Below are 19,382 nucleotides of genomic sequence, written 5' to 3' on the forward strand. Positions count from 1 at the left end.
AGGAGGAAGAGGAAGAAGAAGAAAACAGGGCACTAGTGGCTCATGTCCATAATCCTCACTACTCAGGAGGCTGAGATCGTAGATTTCAGTTCAAAGCCAGCCCAGGCAGAGAAATCCTATAGACTCTTATCACCAATAAACCATTCAGAAAAAGCCGGAAATGGAGCTGTGGCTCAGAAGTAGAGTGCTACCCTTGAGTACAAAAAGACTCAAGGACAGCACACAGGCCTAAAGAACACCCAGGACCAGTTAAAAAAAAAAAAAAAAAAAAAAGTAGTGTATGACTACTCATGCCACACATCAAATTATGAATGATTTATTCCCATAACAACTCCAAAATATTTAGGAAAAATAAGTAGTAATATTAAACAGACACACTAATCACCTTCTGTGACGTTACATAAAACAATGTTAACAATTTGGCTTCTTTTCAAACATGCTTGTCCTAATTTTTTTTAATTAGTCTATGATACTTTTATTTTCTTATTCCTCCTCTCCCAAATATATAATAGTACATCAAGACCAATTATCTAAGGGGAAAAAATTATTTGGAGATTTCTTTTTTTTTTGGTCAAGTTTACAGCATATTTCTTAAGAATGACAACTAGAAGCTGGGCATCAGTGACTCATGACTGTAATACTAGCTGCTTGGAAGGCAGACATCTAAGTATCATAGTTGAAATCGAGGCTGGGGGGAAAAAAAAGGACTAGGAGACTCTTTATCTCCGCTACCAAAAAAGCCAAAAGTGAAGCTGTGGCTCAAGTGGTACAGTACTTTCAGCAAAACAAGCTCAGAGATAACACCTGGGCCCTGGATTGAAGCCCCAGGACTGGCACCAAAAAATAAAAAAAGACAACTTGAACAAACTCAGTATAAAATCAGTAATAAATCTTAGTTCTCAGTTTCACTAAGCATCCAACCAATTTATACAATCAAAAGAAATATTTTAAAAGATAATCACAAAAAAAAATTTTGTAACAGTCTGACTTCAATTTTTTTCCTTGACATTCTAAACTTCAGTAGTCTCATAAAACTAAGATTCAAGTTAGAGCCTAGCATGTAGCCTAGTGGTAGAGTGCTTGTTTAGCATGCACAAAGCCCTGGGTTTGATTCCTCAGTACCACACACACAGATAAAAGTGTGTGCTGTGGTTCAAATGGTAGAATGTTAAGTCTTGAGCAAAAAAGCTCAGGGGCAATGAATGCCCAGACCCCGAGTTCAAGCCCCAGGACTGGCAAAAAAAGAAAAGGGAAAAAAAAGATTCAAGGTAAATGTGATTTTCATCTAAGTCATTTATTTTTTTTTAGGGGAAAGTACTGAGGACTCAATGCAGGGCTTCATAGATCCTAGGCAAGTATCCAGTCACTTGAGATATACAGCCCATTTTATTTTTATAAGGATTTTCTTTGTTTTTAGCATAAATGGGAAGGTTCATATTTATAAAGTGAAAAGTCACCAATCATAATGAACTAATTTTTCTATCTTATTTTCTTTTATTTTTTCCTTACTTTATATTTTATCTAATTCTTTTCCAAGATAAAGTCACATCTAATTAAATAAATATTAATGCAACCAAATGAAGCCTGTACTATAGGCACTTGATGACTAAAGATTTTCAAAGGTTTACAAAAAAGCACTAAATTTTGGAGTTAGCTAAGACCAACTCAAAATTTCCTCTGGCAACTTTAACTATAAATGAAGATAAAACACAAAAGTTATGAGTTAATTTTTGTAGAATATTCCCAGTCACAAATAACTAAGTCTTATTTAGAATTACAGAAAACATTTAACCGTAAAAAACTTATATGAAGAGGCTGTGAGTTTGGCCTAATGGTGGAGTGCTTGCCTAGCATGCACAAAGACCTGGGTTCAATTCCTCAATACCACATACATAGAAAAATCCAGAAGTGATGCTGTGGCTCAAGTGGTAGAGCTCTTGCCTTGAGAAAGCCCAAGAACCGCACAAGCCCTGAGTTCAAGCCCCAGGTCTAGCCAAAAAAACCCCACCAAACTTATATGAAAAAATGGCCATATTTGAAAACAGCAAGAAGGATTAAAATAGAACACAGGATGGTAATGAGCAGAGTCACAGAGCATACTAATGAGGTATGTATGGTCAGTCCTACTGGAACATGTAGTGTCACATTCTTGAGGATCTGTGGAAAGAAGAATTACAGACATTTAAAGTGTTACATCTTTCGTTAAGACTATTACTTCGTGTTTGTGTGTGTGTGTGTGTGTGTGTGTGTTGAATTCAGGTTCTAGGCTGTGTGTGTATATATGTGTTTGTGTGAGCCAGTCCTAGGTGTTGAACTAAGAGCCCTGGCACTGTCCTTGAGCTCTCTCAAGGCTACAGCTCTACCACTTGAGCCACAATACTTCCTCCAGCTTTTATCTGCGTATCTGGTACCAAGGAATTGAACCCAGGGCTTCATGCATCCTAGACAAGCACTCTACCATTAGGCCACACTTCTAGCCCAGGTTCTAAGCTTTTTTTTTTTTCCCCTTCCTTTGCGAGTCCTGGGGCTTGCACTCAGGGCTTGAGCACTATCCTTGGGCTTTCTCAAGGCTAGAGCTCTACTACTTGAGCCACAGTACCACTTCTGCCTTTTTCCATGTATGAAGTACCAAGGAATTAAACCTGGGTCTTTGTACATGCCAGGCAAACACTCTTACCACTAGGCCAAACTCCTGGCCAGGTTCCAAGTTTTTTTAAAGCTTCTTTTGCTCAAGGCTAGTTCTCTACCACTTGAGCCACAGCTCTTTTTAGCTCAGGGACAGTACCCAAGGCCCGAGTTCAAGCCCCACAACTGATTTTTAAAAAAAAAAGGTGGGGGAGCAGGAATCTGGCCTAGTAGTAGAGTGCTTGCCTAGCATCCACTAAGACCTGGGTTCAATTCCTTGGTACCACATACATAGAAAAAGCTGGAAGTGGTGCTATGGCTGATGTGGTAGAACTCTGGCCTTGAGAAAGCCCAAGGACAGTGCTCAGGCCCTGAGTTCAAGGCCCAGGACTGGCACCGTGGCTCATGCCTGTAATCCTAGCTACTCAGGAAGCTGAGATCTGAGGATCAAGGTTCAAAGCCAGCCCAGGCACAAAAGGACCTGAGACTCTTTATCTTCAATTAACCTCTAGAAAACAGGAAGTGGGGCTTGGCTTAAGGGTAGGGTGGTAGCCTTGAGCTGAAGAGCTCAGGGACAGTGCTCAGGCCAAGTTCAAGCCCTGTTACCCACCAAAAAAAAAAAAAAAAAAAAAAAAAAAAAAAAAATTTGAGCTGGCTTACACCTGCAATCCTAGCTACTCATAAAGCTGAGATCTGAGGACAGCTGTTCAAAGTCAGTCCTGGCAGAAAGTCCTCCTGAAACTCTTATATCAATTAATCAATCAAATATTGGAAGTGGGCTACAGCTCAAAATGGTAGAATGCTAAGCCTTGAACAAAAAGAGCTCAAGCAGCATTTAGGCCTTGTGTTCAAGACCCATGATCTACAAAAATTTAAAAAAATCACATTTCTCCAAATGTATTTTAGAGTTTGAAAACAATCCAGGTACTACATAGTAGTGACAGTATGCTTAAAAGCAATTCTAAGTTATATTACATGTTGGCATGTTCATCTATTTTCAACTGTCAGTTCTCTGATGTGCTCTGCATATCACACTGTAAGATGTGGCCTTTCTGAGCTAATAGAAAAATTTCTAGCAACAAGGAAAGGACATGAGATCTAAATATGCACAAAGGTACAATAAATAAATAGGTCATACAGTTATCTGACATTTATGGTGTTTGATAGAAGTAACAAAACCATACAAAAGATTTCTAAATGAGAAGGCACTAAAAACAAAGAATATGAGCTTACCGACTTATATTTCATATTGTTCCACTGGCAGATATCCTTACTCTTGAAAGCACAAGGAGCTGCTACTTTGGATTGAGTCCAACATTTCAAAACTGGAAACTCTGAGAAAAGTGGCAGAACAAGATGTCAGGGACTGGGAATGTGGCTTATTGGGTAAAGTGCTTGCCTAGCACTCTGAGGCCCTGGGTTCCATTCCTTGGTATCACATAAACAAAACTAAATAAGAAATTTTTTTTTTTTAATGCCAGAAAACTTTGGTTTGACTAAAGGCTAGTCTTGCTTTGAATTGCAGCAGCAGCTTTTCATGCTGAGATGTGAGTACTAAAACCTTTTAACATCTAATATATATGATTCAGATTCGTTTTAATATCCTTTTTTTATGTGGATGATTAAGAAATTAAAATTATAGGGCCGGGAGTTTGGCCTAGTGGTTAAAGTGCTTGCCTAGCATGCATGAAGACCCGGGTTCGATTCCTTGGTACCACATACATAGAAAAAAGCTGGAAGTGGTGCTGAGGCTCAAGTGGTAGAGCTCTAGCCTTGAGAAAGTCCAAGGACAGTGCTCAGGCCCTGAGCTCAAGCCCAGGACTGGCAAAAAAAAAAAGAAATTAAAATTATAAAGGTATCACAGAAATGCAATCTGATTTATCAACAATGCCATTGCATGTTTAATGTAAATCTTTTTTGAAGTATCAAATGTATTCAGAAAAGTGAACGCACATCCTAAGTATATAATGGCCTCTCAAGAGAAGCATTATTCAATTATCCTTTATTTAGGGTAAGAATAATAGAAACTAAGTTAGGCTAGATAAAGAAACTAATAGTAGAGCTGAAGACTTTTTAATTAATTGTTTCATCAGAAAAGGTGTGGTGGTGCCCAGTGAGGTGGCTCACAACTGTAATCCTAGCTACTCAGGAGGCTGAGGATCACAGTTCAAAGCCAGCCCAAACACTAAAGACCATGAGAGTCGTATATCTAATTAACAACTACAAAAGTGGCTCTGTGGCTGGAGGGGTAGGGCAGTAGCACTGAACTTAAGAGCTCAGGGACAGTGCCCAGGCCCAGAATTGAAGCCCCAAGACCAAAAGGGGAAAAAAAAAAAGAAAAGAAAAGAAAAAGAAAAAAGAAAAGAAAGAAAATGTCTGGTGGTGGCAAATGTAAGAGTAAAAAAACTTGTCAGGCTTTAGTAACAGTGCTATTAGCCTTCATAAATATTCCAATTTAACTCAGCCCAGGTTTGGAAACAAAGAACCAAAATCTGAAAGTGGTTCCATAAGCTAAAGAAAAAGTCTTGATGCTTTGAAGTCTTCTTATTAATAGTGAGCAGAGCAACACTGGCTAATGCCTGTAATTTAGCTCCTCAAGATATCACTTCCAAATTTAGCAAGAGAAGAAGAAGAAGAGGAGGAGGAGAACGAGGAAGAGGAGGAAAGGGAGGAAGGGAGAAAGGAAGAAAGAAAAAAGAGGAAATTGTGAAGAAATTGTTTTAAACTCATCAAAATCTTCACATTTTGAAAACAATGACAAAGGTAAAGTTAACGACAAAAAGGCACCAAAAAGACACTAAAAGATTCGCAAGTAGAGACAAAACATCCAAAGCCATAAGAACCTTCAATTCCAATATAAAAAAGTAGTGTAAGAGCAAGATGGATCAACGTGTATAAAGGAACAATCACCCAGGAGTGAGAGCATATGTCTTTAACCCTAGCATTCTAAAGGATCTTGAGTTCACTGTGAACCTAGGCTACATAAAGAAACCCTGAATCAAGAATAATGAGCTGGGCACTGGGTGCAGTGGCTCACGTCTATAATCCTAGCTACTCAGAAGGCTGAGATCTGAAGATCATGGTTCAAAGCCAGCCCGGGTACTAAAGACAGAGAGACACTTATCTCTAGCTAATCACTAAAAATCAGGAAGGGGGCTATGGCTCAAGAAGTAGGATGGTAGCTTTGAGCTGAAGAGCTCAGGGACAGAGCCCAGGCCTAGAGTTCAAACCCCATGACCAAAGAAAAAGAAAAAGAATAACGGGCTGGAAATGTGGCTTAGTGGTAGAGTGCTCACCTAGCATGCATGAAGCCCTGGATTCAATTCCTTAGTCCACATAAACAGAAAGAGCCAAAGTAATGCTGTGGCTTAAGTGCTAGAGTACTAACCTTGAGCACACAGGCTCAGGCCCTGAGTTCAAGCCCCAGAACTGGCAAAAAATAAAATAAAATAACATGAATAGAGGGGCATGGTTCAACTAGTAGGACACTTACTAAGAGAAAATCCTCAGTGCAAAGTCCACTATTACCAAAACAAAACAAAAGGCTAGATGCAGTAGTACACAACTATAATCGCAGCTACAGGGGACCGGGAGTTTGGCCTAGTGGTAGAGTGCTTGCCTAGCATGCACGAAGGCCCGGGTTGGATTCCTTGGTACCACACAGAAAAAGCCAGAAGTAGTGCTGTGGCTCAGGTAGTAGGGTTCTAGCCTTGAGGAAAAAAAAAAAAAAACAAGGACAGTGCATAAAAGCACTGAGTCCAAGCCCAGGAGAGAGGGGAGGGGGGGGAGGGAGGGAGAAATACAGGAAAATCATGAGTTTGAAAATAGTTTTGGAGCTGGTGCGGTGGCTCAGGCCTGTAATCCTAGCTACTCAGGAGGCTGAGATCTAAGGATCAAGGTTCAAAGCCAGCCAGTCACAAAAGGACCTCCAACTAACCTCTAAAAAATGGGAAGGAAGTGGGGCTTGGCTCAAGGTTACGTCTGGTAGGTTGGAAGCCTTGCGCTGAAGAGCTCAGGGACAACGTCCAGATCCAGGGGTAAGGTGGTATCCTTGAGCTGAAGAGCTCAGGGACAGTGCCCAGGACTCACAAAAGAAAAAGAAAAAGAAAATAAATTTGGCCAAGTTAGCAAAACCCTGTCACACACACTCACACACACACACACACACACACACACTACTACTACTACTACTACTACTACAGTTCAAATCCTAGTACTCAAAAAAAGGAAGTGGGGGGAAGGGGTGGTAGAAGTATTGTTTGAGTGGTAGACTACTTGTCCAGCATGCAAAAGTTCCTGAATTCAAGCCCCAAAACCAGGAAGGACAAAACAAACAGATAAAACAAAACCAAAAAAAGAAAACAGATATTCTATGTCTACTGATAAAAGAACACAGCATTACCACCAATGGTCTCGTCAAAGTAATCAAACCTAAATCTATTTACACATCTGGAACCAACCGCGAATTTCCAGGAAATAAAGCAGTCAAGAGTATGAGAAACTCCAAAATAAAATCAAAGAACAGAAACTAGGAAAAAGAAATCTTATTGGTTAAAATAATTGCAGTCATTTCAATAGATTAATTTCAAAGAAGAAAGGAAGACCCTTGAACAAAGAGACTTCACAAGGTCTGGGAATGCAGACTAGTGGTAGAGTGCTTGGCTAGCATACATGAAGCCCTGGGTTCAATATCACCTAAACAGAAAAAGCTTGAAGTGGTGCTGTGGCTCAAGGGGTAGAGCATTATTCTTCAGCACAGACAGGCTCGGAGATCCCAGGTCCTGAGTTCAAACCCCAGGACCAGCAAAACACAACAAAACAAAAAAGTTACCATTTGGGCTAGGAATTTAGCTTAGTGGTAAAGTGCTCACCTAACATAGCATGCATGAAGCCCTGGGTTTAATTCCTTAGTGCCACATAAACAGAAAAGGCTGGAAGTGGCACTGTAGTTCAAGTGGTAGAACACTAGTCTTTTTTCTTTTATCTTCCTTTTTTTTTTTTTTTTTAACCGGTCCTGGGGATTGGCAAACCCAGTACCGGAGCACGGTTCTTGAGCATTCCTCTAGGTTAGTGCTCTACCACTTCTGTCACATTACCACTTCCGGCTTTTCTAGGTATGTGGTACCCAGGAATTGAACCCTGGTGTTTGTGCATGCTAGGCAAACACTCTACCACTAACTAGGCCAAACTCCCTGCCCAGAACACTAGTCTTGAGCACAGAGAAGCTCCGGGACCGAGCCCAGGTTGAGTTTAAGCCCCAGGATCAGCAAAAACAAAAGAGAGAGAGATTTTACAGAAATAAAACACTTTATGAACAAAACCAAATGACAACATCTAAGAATCTAACCCATTAATGTGAAAAAGAAGATTAGTCTTAGAGGAAAGGAGGAAGCTATGACTGGGATAGACAACCATAGCTGCTAGGGTGACCAGCAAAGTTTTGTGTCTTCCCTTGGATGGTAACTATAAATCAGCTGTTTAATTTTCCAATCAAGAGGTGAAAACAAACAAACAAACTCTTTTTGAGGGAAAGGAGGGTTTTGGAGCTTGAACTCCTGCGCACTATCCCTTTTCTCAGGTATAGTGCTCTACCACTTTGAGCCACAACTCCACTTCCAGTTTTGTTTTTTTATTTTTTGTCAGTCACGGGGCTTGAACTCTAGGCCTGGGCACTGTCCCTGAACTCTTACCCCTTGAGTCACAGCCCCACTTCTAGTGGTTAGTAGGGATAAGAGTCTCATGATCTTTAGTGCCCAGGCTGGCTTTGAACTGCAATCCTCAGATCCCAGCTTCCTGAGTAGCTAGGATTACAGGCATAAGCCACAAGCACCTGGCAGAAACAAGCTTTTGGCCCATTTGTCCTTACTGGATTCCCTGCTACCCTCACCTTGGTCACAGTACATTAACAGATCTGGGTTGTTGATCACAATATGTGTTTCTCCATCTTTGCTGTGTGGCCGATGGTAGCGGTAGTGCACAGGTAAGAAGGCGTGGAAGCAATCAATGCACTGGACATCTTTTCTGGCATACATGAGAATTTCAGATTCCCTGGACAGATAGTTGGGGGCTTCTATATTAAAATGTTCTGAAACCATCACTGCCTGTTGAAGAGAACACCAGTATTATAAAAGAAGAAGAAGAAGAAGAAGAAGAAGAAGAAGAAGAAGAAGAAGAAGAAGAAGAAGAAGAAGAAGAAAAAGAAATAACTGAGAAAAAATGAAAAAACAAAACCGAAGATAACCCTTGTACAGATATGCAGAAATGGCAATTTGCCCCCTTTAAAACATCTCCAAGGAAGTAGAGCTGTGGTTCAACTGGAAGAGCATAGCCTTGAACTGCAGAGCTCAGGGATAGTGACCAAACCCAGAGTTCAAGCCCCATGACTGACAAAAAAATACACAAAAATAGGGGCTGGGAGTTTGGCCTAGTGGTGGAGTTGCTTGCCTAACATGCACAAAGATTCAGGCTCTATTTCTCGGTACCACATACATAATAAAAGCCAGGAGTCTTGCTGTGGTTCAAGTGGTAGAGCTCTAGCCTACAGAAAGTTCAAGGACAGTGCTCAGCCCTAAGTTCATGCTCTAGGACTGGGAAAAAAAAAAATTGGGACAGAGAGTGGCCTACTGGTAGTGCTTGCTTAGCATGCATGAAGATCCTAGGTTCGATTCCTCAGTACCACATACAAAGGAAAAAAAGCCAGAAATGGTGCTGTGGCTCAAGTGGTAGAGCACTTGCCTTCAGAAAGCCCAGGAAACTCAGTCCCTGAGTTCAAGCCCCAGGACTGGCAAAAAACGAAAAACAAAACCCAAAGCTCTGTTGTTCTTCCATTTTAAGTTTTTCATAGAAAACACAGGAGTCCGCCAGACACAGTGGCTTGTGCCTCCTAGCTACTCCGGAGGCTGAGATCTGAAGATTGTGGTTCAAAGACCGCCAAAGCACTAGAGTTGTAAAGTCCGTGAGACTCTTAACTCCAATTAACCAACAGAAAACCAGAAGTGGCTCAAGAGGTAGGGTGGTAGATTTGAGCTGAAGAGCTTAGGGTCAGTGCCCAGGCTTAGAGTTCAAGTCCCATGAACAACAAAAAGAAAGAGAGAGAGGGGGAGAAAACACAGGAGTCAACTGGAGAAAATATACCCAGAGGTACCAGCTTTCCCCATAATAAAACCATTTCTGTGAAATTTCCTAACTTCTGTTTAGATGATAAAACAAGTATCAAGATGAGCTAAATTATATGAATAAATATATCATTCAATAAGTATAAAACTAACTGTAACAGAAAGTTAAGCCTATATTAGGTTAATGACTGGTATCACATTTTAGAACAAGTATTGAACAGTATGTAGTACATACCCTAAGGTTAGCTGTTTGCCTATTAAAATTATAGAAGATCAATTGTACCGTCAACACTGTTCCTTTCATTAGTGGTACTGACATTTTCCAAATGTCAAAATAGATTTTCTAGTTTTCCATTTGAGGGAAGCTAATGTACTTACCTATCTTTTGTAATACACCATCGTATTTGTCATGTTTTCCAAATATTACAGGAATCTGGGCTGTTGAATGCTACTTGCCAGTAACTCTACAAAGGGATGAAAGTTACAGCCTATTCTGTCAAGACTGTGCATTGGTGACAGGACAAAGGACAAGCTGTACAGCTGATTTCTCTTTCAGTAAGCATAGCCTAATTTATAAGAAAAAAGAAAGCAGGGCAAGGTGGCTCACACCTGTAATCCTAGCTACTCAGGAGGCTGAGATCTAAGGATCAAGCTTCAAAGCCAGCCTGGGCACAAAAGGACCTGAGACTCTTATCTCCAATTAACCTCTAGAAAACGGGAAATGGGGCTTGGCTAAGCGTAGGCTGGTAGCCTTGAGCTGAAGAGCTCAGGGACAATGTGGTAGAATGCTTGCCTAGCATGTATGAAGCCTTGAGGAATGGAGCTGGAAGTGTGACGGGCATGGTAGCTCATGCCTGTAATCCTAGCCACTCAGGAGGCTGAGATCTGAGGATCTCGTTAAAAGCCAGCCCAGACACTAAAGACTTTGATAATCTTATCTCTTATCTCCAATTAACCACTAGAAAACCAGAAGTGGCCTGGCACAGTTGCTCCAGCAGTAGGGCGGTAGTACTGAGCAGAGAGCTCAGAGACAATGCACAGGGGTAAAGCGGTAACCTTGAGCTGAAGAGCTCAGGGACAGCGCTCAAGCCCCACACAACCAAAAAAAAAAGCTGGAAGTGGTGCTGTGGCTCATGGGACTCAAGTGGTAGAGTGCTAGCCTTGAGCAAAAGATGTTCAGGGAGAGTGCCCAGGCTCTGAGTTTAAGCCCCAGGACTGAAAAAAAAAAAAAAGATTTTCAGCCTTTTACTTGTCAGGCTGTGATCCTCAGATCAGCCTCCTGAGTAGCTAAGATTACGGGGTAAGTCACTCAGCTCAGGCTCCTTTTCTTGTTCAAATGCAGAAGTGTGAACATTATATATTTGAACAAATAAAAGTTACAGCTTCAGGGCCAGGAGTTTGCCCTAGTGGTAAGAGTGCTTGCCCAGCATGCACAAAGAGCCAGGTTCGATTCCTCGGTACCACATACACAGAAAAAGCTGGAAGTAGTGCTGTGGCTCAAGTGGCAGAGTGCTAGCCTTGACAAAAACCCAAGGACAGTACTCAGGCCCCGATTTCAAGCCCCACGACTAGCAAAAAAAAAAAAAAAAAAGCTACAGCTTCAAAAATAGTATTTTTACTTGATACTACAAAATATCAATTTCATGTTTCAACTGAGTATTGTATTGTTTTCAAGGAGTATGAGAGACTTTTTTTTTTTTTAAGATTTTTTATTTATTTATTTTTTTGCCAGTCCTGGGCTTGAGCTCAGCGCCTGAGCACTGTCCTTGGACTTTCTCAAGGCTAGAGCTCTACCACTTGAGCCTCAGCACCACTTCTGGCTTTTTTCTATGTATGTGGTACCAAGGAATCAAACCCAGGTCTTCGTGAATGCTAGGCAAGCACTTTACCACTAGGCCAAACTCCCGGCCCCAGTATGCGAGACTTTTAAGTATTTGTCTAGGGACTACAGGTGTAGCCCAGTAGTAGAGTGCTAAGCTGAGAATGTATACAGCACTGGACTTGATCCAAAGCACTGAAGAACTAAGGAAGAGCATCCTAATAACTTTACTTAAAAATTTTATCTCTGGAAGAGACTTAAAATTTGATTGTAGGCATACCGACAACAACTAATTATGCATGTACATTTCATTCTATCTAGGTTAAAATCAAGTATCACTCACTTCATGAAGAATGCTCCCATTCTATGTCTAAAAATACCTATATATTTATTTGTTTATTTTTTTTAGTGCTGGCCCTGGCTTGAACTCAGGGAGGAGACATTATCTCTGAGCTTCTTTTGCTCAAGGCTAGTACTATACCACTTGAGCCACAGCTCCAGTTTTTTTTTTCTTTTGTATTTTTGGTTGGTCTGTGGGGCTTGAACTTGTATGGGGCTCTGTCCCTGAGCTTTTCAGCCCCACTTCCCATTTTCTAGAGGTTAATTGGAGATAAGAGTCTCAAGTCCTTTGGTGCCCAGGTTGGCTTTGAACCTTGATCCTCAGATCTCAGCCTCCAGAGTAGCTAGGATTGCAGGCATGAGCCACAGAGCCTGGCTACAGCTCCAGTTTTTTCTCAAGCTTAATTGGACATAAAATTCTCACTTTAATGCGTCACTGGCTTCGAAGCCTAATCATCAGTTTTAGCCTCCTGAGTAGCTAGGATTATAAGTGTAAGTCACTAGGACTCAGCTAAAGTATCACTTTATATATTTAAACAAAATGTAAATTTGTTTGTCTGATCTATTTTGCCTTAAGTCTAAGTTATTGAGTCCATAAATTAATTTCTCTCAGAAAAAAATTCCTCAATAGTTATACCTCAGTTACATTTTTCTCTCGTAATGAAGCCAATTCATATGGATCCACAAAAAGTCCTGTTGGGATATAATGTCTAATTAAGAGTCGGCAGGTCTGTAAGTCTTCAATGCTTTCTCCAAATTTCACTTTTATTACAAGGTCTCTGGAAGACAAGTACAGTTTAAAGTAAATCTCTTCATTCAATTGTTAAATGATATACTACAATATTGTATACACAATAGCAGAAAGCATATTTCAAATTCAGTTTACAAAAGTAGATTACCAAATTAAATATTTGTTCTATGTCAAAATTACTCATTAGCTCTTTCATAATTCATGTTACAAGCAATAAACATTAGAGAAAAAACATTTTCAATAAAGGTATCCATATAATAATTTGATAGGGAAAAATAATAAGTCAACAAATGGTTTGTGTGAGTGAACAAATATGTATGCATATATTCATACCTATATGTGCAAATATACATGTGTATATACATGACACATAAATATAATCACACATAAATATGTAATTACATAGACATATATGTAGTATATACCCAGATATATTTGCATGTGTATGTATATGTGTACATGCACATATATATACATATTTATACATCTATATAGCTCCATTTGTTTCATTATCATTATTACTTTTTACATACATGAACACATACACATATATGGTATAATACATATATGTTTTCTGACTTCATAAATATATCTACAAATTAATTTAAAATACATTATAGGAAGCCAGCTCACACCTGTAATCCTAGCTACTCAGGAGGCTGAGATCTGAGGATCGTGGTTCAAAGCCAGCCCTGGCACAAAAGAACCTGAGACTCTTAACTCCAATTGACTTCTAGAAAATGAGAAATGGGGCTTGGCTCAAGGGTAAGGTGGTAGCCTTGAGCTGAAGAGCTCAGGGACAATGCCCAGGCCCAGGAATAGGGTGGTAGCCTTGAGCTGGCAAGAGCTCATGGACAACACCCAGGCTGAGTTCAAACCCCATGACCTACTAAAAAAAAAAAAAAGTATCAAAAACAGAAAAGAGAATCCTCAACAGCCAGTTGTCAATGATTTCATAAAACAGAAGTAAAGTTAGGTCTTTGTGTTGAAGTAACTTCTCAGTAACTGAATATAACACAAGGAAAAAGACATGCTATCCAACCCACGGGGTCGGGAGGGGGAAATAAAACAGCATTTTGGGCCAGGATTTTGGCCTAGTGGTAGAGTGCATGAAGCCCTGAGTTTGATTCCTTGATACCACATACACAGAACTAGCCAGAAGTGGTGTGGTGGTTCAAGTGGTAGAGCACTAGCCTTGAGAAAGCCAAGGACAGTGCCCAGGCCCTGAGTTCAAGCCCCAGGACTGGCAAAAAAATAAAATAAATAAAATGGCAAGCCACAGAACTGAATATTTCAAAATGTACGCATCACCAGTAGACTTGTATTAAAAGCAACTAAAGAGGCCAGAAGCTTAATGGTAGAGTGCTTGCCTTGCATGCACAAAGTCCTAAGTTCAATTACTCAGTACCACATACACAGAAAAAGCCAGAAGTTCAAGCTGGAGTTCAAGCCCTAGAACTAGCAAAATAAAAAAATAAAAGCAATTAGAGGAGTCTTACAAACTCATATAATGAGAAGCAGTCAAGTTTAAAAATGCATTAAAGATGGGCTAGGAATGTGGCTTAGTGATAAGAGTGTCTGCCTAGCATGCATGAAGCTCTAGGTTCAATTCATAGAGATGTAGTTCAATCAAAGATTGCTCGCTTGGGGTCGGGAGTTTAGCCTAGTGGTAGTGCCTAGCATACATGAAGACCTGGGAACCATCCCTTGGTACCACATACATAGAAAAGCCAGAAGTGGTGCTGTGGCTCAAGCGGTAGAGTTCTAGCCTTGAGGAAAACCCAAGGACAGTGCTCAGGCCCTGAGCTCAAGCAAGGGTTTGGCAAAAAAAAAAAAAAAAAGATAGCTTGCTTGGCATGAACAAGGCGCTGGCTCAATCCCTCAGTATGGCTGGTACACATACACACATATATGTACACAAACATATGTATGTACACACACACACACAGAAGGATGTAAATTTAAACAGATACTTCATAAAAGAAGATATGTAAGTGACCAATAAGAATGTAAAAAGGTGCTCAACATTCTAAGTTATCAGGGAATACGAATTTAAATCACAATATGATACCATTGCCTAGGCATCACTATATCTAAGATTCAAAAGACTGGCCATATCAAATGTTGACAAGAAGTGATAGAAACAGAATTCCCATATTTGCTGGTGGCAGTTTGGCAGTTTCATAAAATATTTAACATGGCTGTATGAAGATTTGCACAGAGATTTTCCTGAAGCTTTCTTTATAATGGCCCACAACTACAAATGACTCTAATGCCACTGAGATGCAAAAGGGCAAACAAATATCAGCACTTAGCAACAAAAAAAGAAGTACTGCTGGGTACAGTGGCTCACACCTGTAATCCTAGCTACTCAAGAGGCTGAGATCTGAGGATTGTGGTTCAAAACCAGCCCAGGCACTAAAGAGTGGAGATTCTTATCTCCACTAAAAAACTGGAAGTGGGGCTGTGGCTCAAGGCATAGGGCAGCAGCCTTGAGCTGAAGATCTCAGGGACAGAGCCCAGGACCAGAGTTCAAGTCTCACGACACCCACCCCCCCCAAAAAAAGAAGTACTACTACAGAGAATGTGGATGAGAATAATTTGCCACAATGCTAAGAACTGCTAATGCTGAGGTCTACATTCTACCATCCGTTAATCCTTCCTTATCTATGCCATAATCCCAGACCTAGGAAGTTTTCTTTTCTGAGTCCTGGGGCTTGAACTCAGGGCCTGAGCACTGTCCTTGGGCTAAGGTTCAAGCATTTGAGCTACAGCACCACTTCCAGCTTTTTCTACGTATATGGTACTGAGGAATCGTACCTTGGTCTTGGTGAATGCTAGGCAAGCACGCTAACACTAGGCCAATCTCCTGAACCCCTAGGAAGTTTTCTTATAGAACAGTTTCCACTGCTGAACATCTTTTTTGTTTGTGGTGCAAAGAATCAAACTCCAGGCCTTCTGGATGCTGTGTCCCCATCCTAACTCATCATTTATTTGTTGGTTTGTTCTCTGTGTCAGACTTTCCTACCCAGTCTGGCTCCAAAGTTGGATCCTCAGATCTTAGCCACCTGAGTAGCTAGGATTATTAGGTGTGAGCTCCTAAGGCCTGGAAAACATTTGTCTTTTGAAGACAGTTTTGAATTTGGAAACAACTTGGTTATTGGAACCAAGTCTAGAAAAGATTTGTGTGTGTGTGTGTGTGTGTGATGGGGCTGTCCCTGAGCCCTGCAGCTCAAAGCTACTGCCCTATGCCTGACCTGGGCATTGTCCCTGAGCTATTCAGCTCAAGGATACCAGCCTACCTTGAGCCAAGCTCCACTTCCCATTTTCTAGAGGTTAATTGGAGTCTCTGGTCCTTTTTTGCACCAATTGGTTTTGAACCTTGATCCTTAGATCTCAGCCTCCTGAGTAGCTAGAATTAAAAGAGTGAGCCACCGCACTGGCTAAGATACAGTTTTGAAGCACAGTATAATAATATTATCTGAGGCCAGGAGTTTGGCCTAGTGGTAGAGTGCTTGCCTAGCATGCACAAAGACCCGGGTTCAATTCCTTGGTACATCATAGAAAAAAAAACAAAAACAGAAGTGGCGCTGTGCTTCAAGTGGTATAGCTCTAGCCTTGAGAAAGTCCAGGGCAGTGCTTAGGCCCTGAGTACAAGCCGAGTGGTGGAGTGCTTACCTTGTATGCACAAAGACTCCAGGTTCAATTTTTTCAATAGAAAAAGCTGGAAGTGGTGCTGTGGCTCAAATGGTAATGCTCTATCCTTGAGAAAGCCCAAGGACAATGCTCAGGCCCCAAGTTTAAGCCCCAGGACTGGAAAAAAAAATTTCTGAGCCCTAGTTACCACATCTAAAAATCAAGAAGTATCTATCTCATGGCCATTGTGAAGATTAACTGAGATATTGTATATATAACTGCTGGATATTTATTTAAAATTAAGCATATGTTTTTCTCTACTATCACTTTAATAATTTCAAAGTTTGAAGCAAGTAGGATATCCTTATTTCAATTTATCCATATTTCAACTATCAACTCTTCCCTCTAATTATGAGACAGTATTTGAATATAAGTAGAAATCAATGGGCAACTTACCGGTGGAAACCATCTTTCAAAACTTCTTGCCTCAAAATAATTTCAGAACACGTGGCCCTGATGCCTATAAGAATCAAAAGGTTTTTTTTTCATGGACACTTGGTAAAAGAATATTTAAATAACTGAAAATGATTATGCCAATATGCTTTAGTTGTCAGAAAAACTACCCAACCTAAAGGCAAAACAAAACTATTTTAAATGTTAATTCATTTAGGCAAGTATAGGTGGCTTACCCTAGATATATGGGAGATTGAGATAGGATCAATATTCTAGGACAACTTAGACAGAACAATCCATGAGACACTGTGTCAACCAATAGATGGCAGGGATGACATGAATCTTTTATCCTAGCTACACAGAAGGCTGAGATGGAAAGGATCAGGGTTCAAGTCGCCATGACAGAAAAACCTGTGAAAGACCATCTCAAAAGAAAGTAGCTAGACATTGTGACATATGCCTATCCTCTTAGGATGGGAAGTTTAATGTAGGCAATGACCATCTATCTAGGTGTATGCTTGGGCAGGAAGGCAAGATCCTATCTCAAAAAGAAAAAAACAAAAAACAAAAAACCCAAGGTAAGGAACTGGTTGGTATGGTTCAGCAATAGAGCACCTGCCCAGAGTTCAAGCCTCAGTAAACCTCCAAAAAAATGTTTAAGCTATCTGAACCGCATGTAGATCTATTTTCAGTATAGCTGCTCCATGGTTGAAAATATTGATGGTAGAGCTGGGTGTCAGTGGTTCATGTCTATAATCCTACCTAGTCAAGAGGCTGAGATCTAAGAGTCATGTTTTGAAGCCAATCTGTGCAGGAAAGTTTAAAAGACTTATCTCTAAGCACTAAAAAGCTGGAAATGGAGCTGTGGCTCAAATGGTAGGGGGCTAGCCTTGAGCAAAAAACTTCTGGAACAGCACCCAGGCCCTGAGTTCAATCCTCAGGACAAATAGATAAATAGATAAATCAGTCATAAAATACTGACTTTGGAGTTCAATTGTCTGATTTCAAATCTTAGTCTATTATTTAATAGCTGTGTGTCTTTGAATAAAATAATTTATATCTTTGTGGTCAGAAGAATATAAGCAGATGGCCAGGAGTTTGGCCTTGTGGTAGAGTGCTTGCCTAGCATGCACAAAAGTCCCAGGTTTAATTCCTCAGTACCACATACATAGAAAAAAGCCAGGAGGAGCAAGCACAGTGGCTCACACCTGTAATCCTAGCTACTCAGGAGGCTGAGATCTGAGGATCAAGGTTCAAAGCCAGCCTGGGCACTAAAAATTCCATGAGACTCTTATCTCCAATTAATCTCCAGTAAACCAGAAGCGGTACTGTGGCTCCAGGGGTAGAGTGGCAGCTTTGAGCAGAAGAGCTCAGGGACAACATGAAGGTCAGAGCTCAAGTTTCATGACAAAAAAGAAAAAAAAAAAAAGCCAGAAGGGCCAGGAGCATAACCTAATGGTAGAATGCTTGCCTAGCATGCACAAAGCCCTGGGTTTGATTCCTTGGTACCACATATACAGAGAAAGCTGGAAGCAGTGCTGTGGCTTAAGCGGCATTGTGGCTCAAGTGGTAGAGTGCTAGCCTTGAGCACAAAGAGGCTCAGGGACAGTGTGTAGCCTCTGAGCTCAAGCCTAGGATGGATAAATAAATAAATAAATAAATAAATAAATAAATAAATAAAAGCTAAATAGCTCTGGGACAGCACCCAGGGCGAGTTCAAGCCCCATGACCCCCCCCAAAAAAAATCTCGAGTTGGCTAGGCACTGGTGGAGGCTGAGATCTGAGGATCACGGTTCAAAGCCACCCTGGTCAGGTAAGTATGTGACTCTGATCCCCAATTAATCACAGAAAAAGAGGGAAGTGGTGCTGTGGCTCAAGTGGTAGATGTTGGTAAAGAGTTGGCCTTGAGCAAAAAGGAGCTCACAGACAGCAGCCAGGCCCAGGAGGGGCCAAAAAAAAAAAAATCCATTTGGCTTCATAATCCTTTAAATAAATTTGAAAACAAACATCCCAACAAGTCAGAAATGTGCCGAGACACAGATACGAGTCTGATACCCGTATCTTGCGGATAGAGAAACTCATCTGGTCTGTGTTGACTTCGCTCATATCAAGCCTTATCACTTTATTACAATTACTGCAGTGTAAGTCTGACTTCCTCTCCACACAATAAATATAAATGGAGCCCTGTTTGGCCTGTGGCTGGATCCACAGCACTTGTGATAGTTCAGACGCAGGCTCAGGTCCAAAGATTTCCCGTCCCGTGTCATAAACCCCAGACCAAGCCCGTCTATCAGCAAAGGGCGTGGGTAAAAAATAAAAACGAACCCTCCACACGCCTCCCCCATGCTGGCGCTCACATACACGTGGAGTCACCAGGCACGGGCTGGGGAGTCTCTCCACTTCGAGGAGCGGAGAGTTATCTGGACCTGGGGGGTGGGGCAGAAATTTCAGGCATGCTACAGGTATCCCAGGACGCCCCATGACTGTGGCTGTTCAACCGGTCCCGCCTCAGAACCCCTAAAACCCGACTCCAGACAAGTCTGGGATCCGGCGCGGGGGGATTACGGGAGAACGAGAAGCTCGCCGCCTCCGTTCCGGAGCCCCGCCCCCGGTCCCGCTCCCGGCGGCCAACCGCGGCGCCCGG

General features: G+C 41.2%; 1 protein-coding gene across 1 annotated transcript in view; it reads right to left on the reverse strand.

The window, feature by feature from the left end:
• The window catches only part of Pigx (phosphatidylinositol glycan anchor biosynthesis class X), a 20,341-nt gene continuing 959 nt past the window's right edge, over nt 1-19,382 (reverse strand). The window contains exons 3-7 of the mRNA XM_090330621.1: nt 16,742-16,805; nt 12,536-12,677; nt 8,513-8,726; nt 3,859-3,959; nt 1-2,157 (exon numbers count right to left, since the gene is read on the reverse strand). Coding sequence (XP_090186747.1) covers nt 2,014-2,157; nt 3,859-3,959; nt 8,513-8,726; nt 12,536-12,677; nt 16,742-16,805 — 665 coding nt within the window. The 3' untranslated portion in view covers nt 1-2,013. The remainder of the gene's footprint in view (nt 2,158-3,858; nt 3,960-8,512; nt 8,727-12,535; nt 12,678-16,741; nt 16,806-19,382) is intronic.

The sequence above is a fragment of the Megascapheus bottae genome, chromosome 1 (genome assembly GCF_031878675.1).
Source record: "Megascapheus bottae isolate mThoBot1 chromosome 1, mThoBot2.hap1, whole genome shotgun sequence".
Lineage (NCBI taxonomy): Eukaryota > Metazoa > Chordata > Mammalia > Rodentia > Geomyidae > Megascapheus > Megascapheus bottae.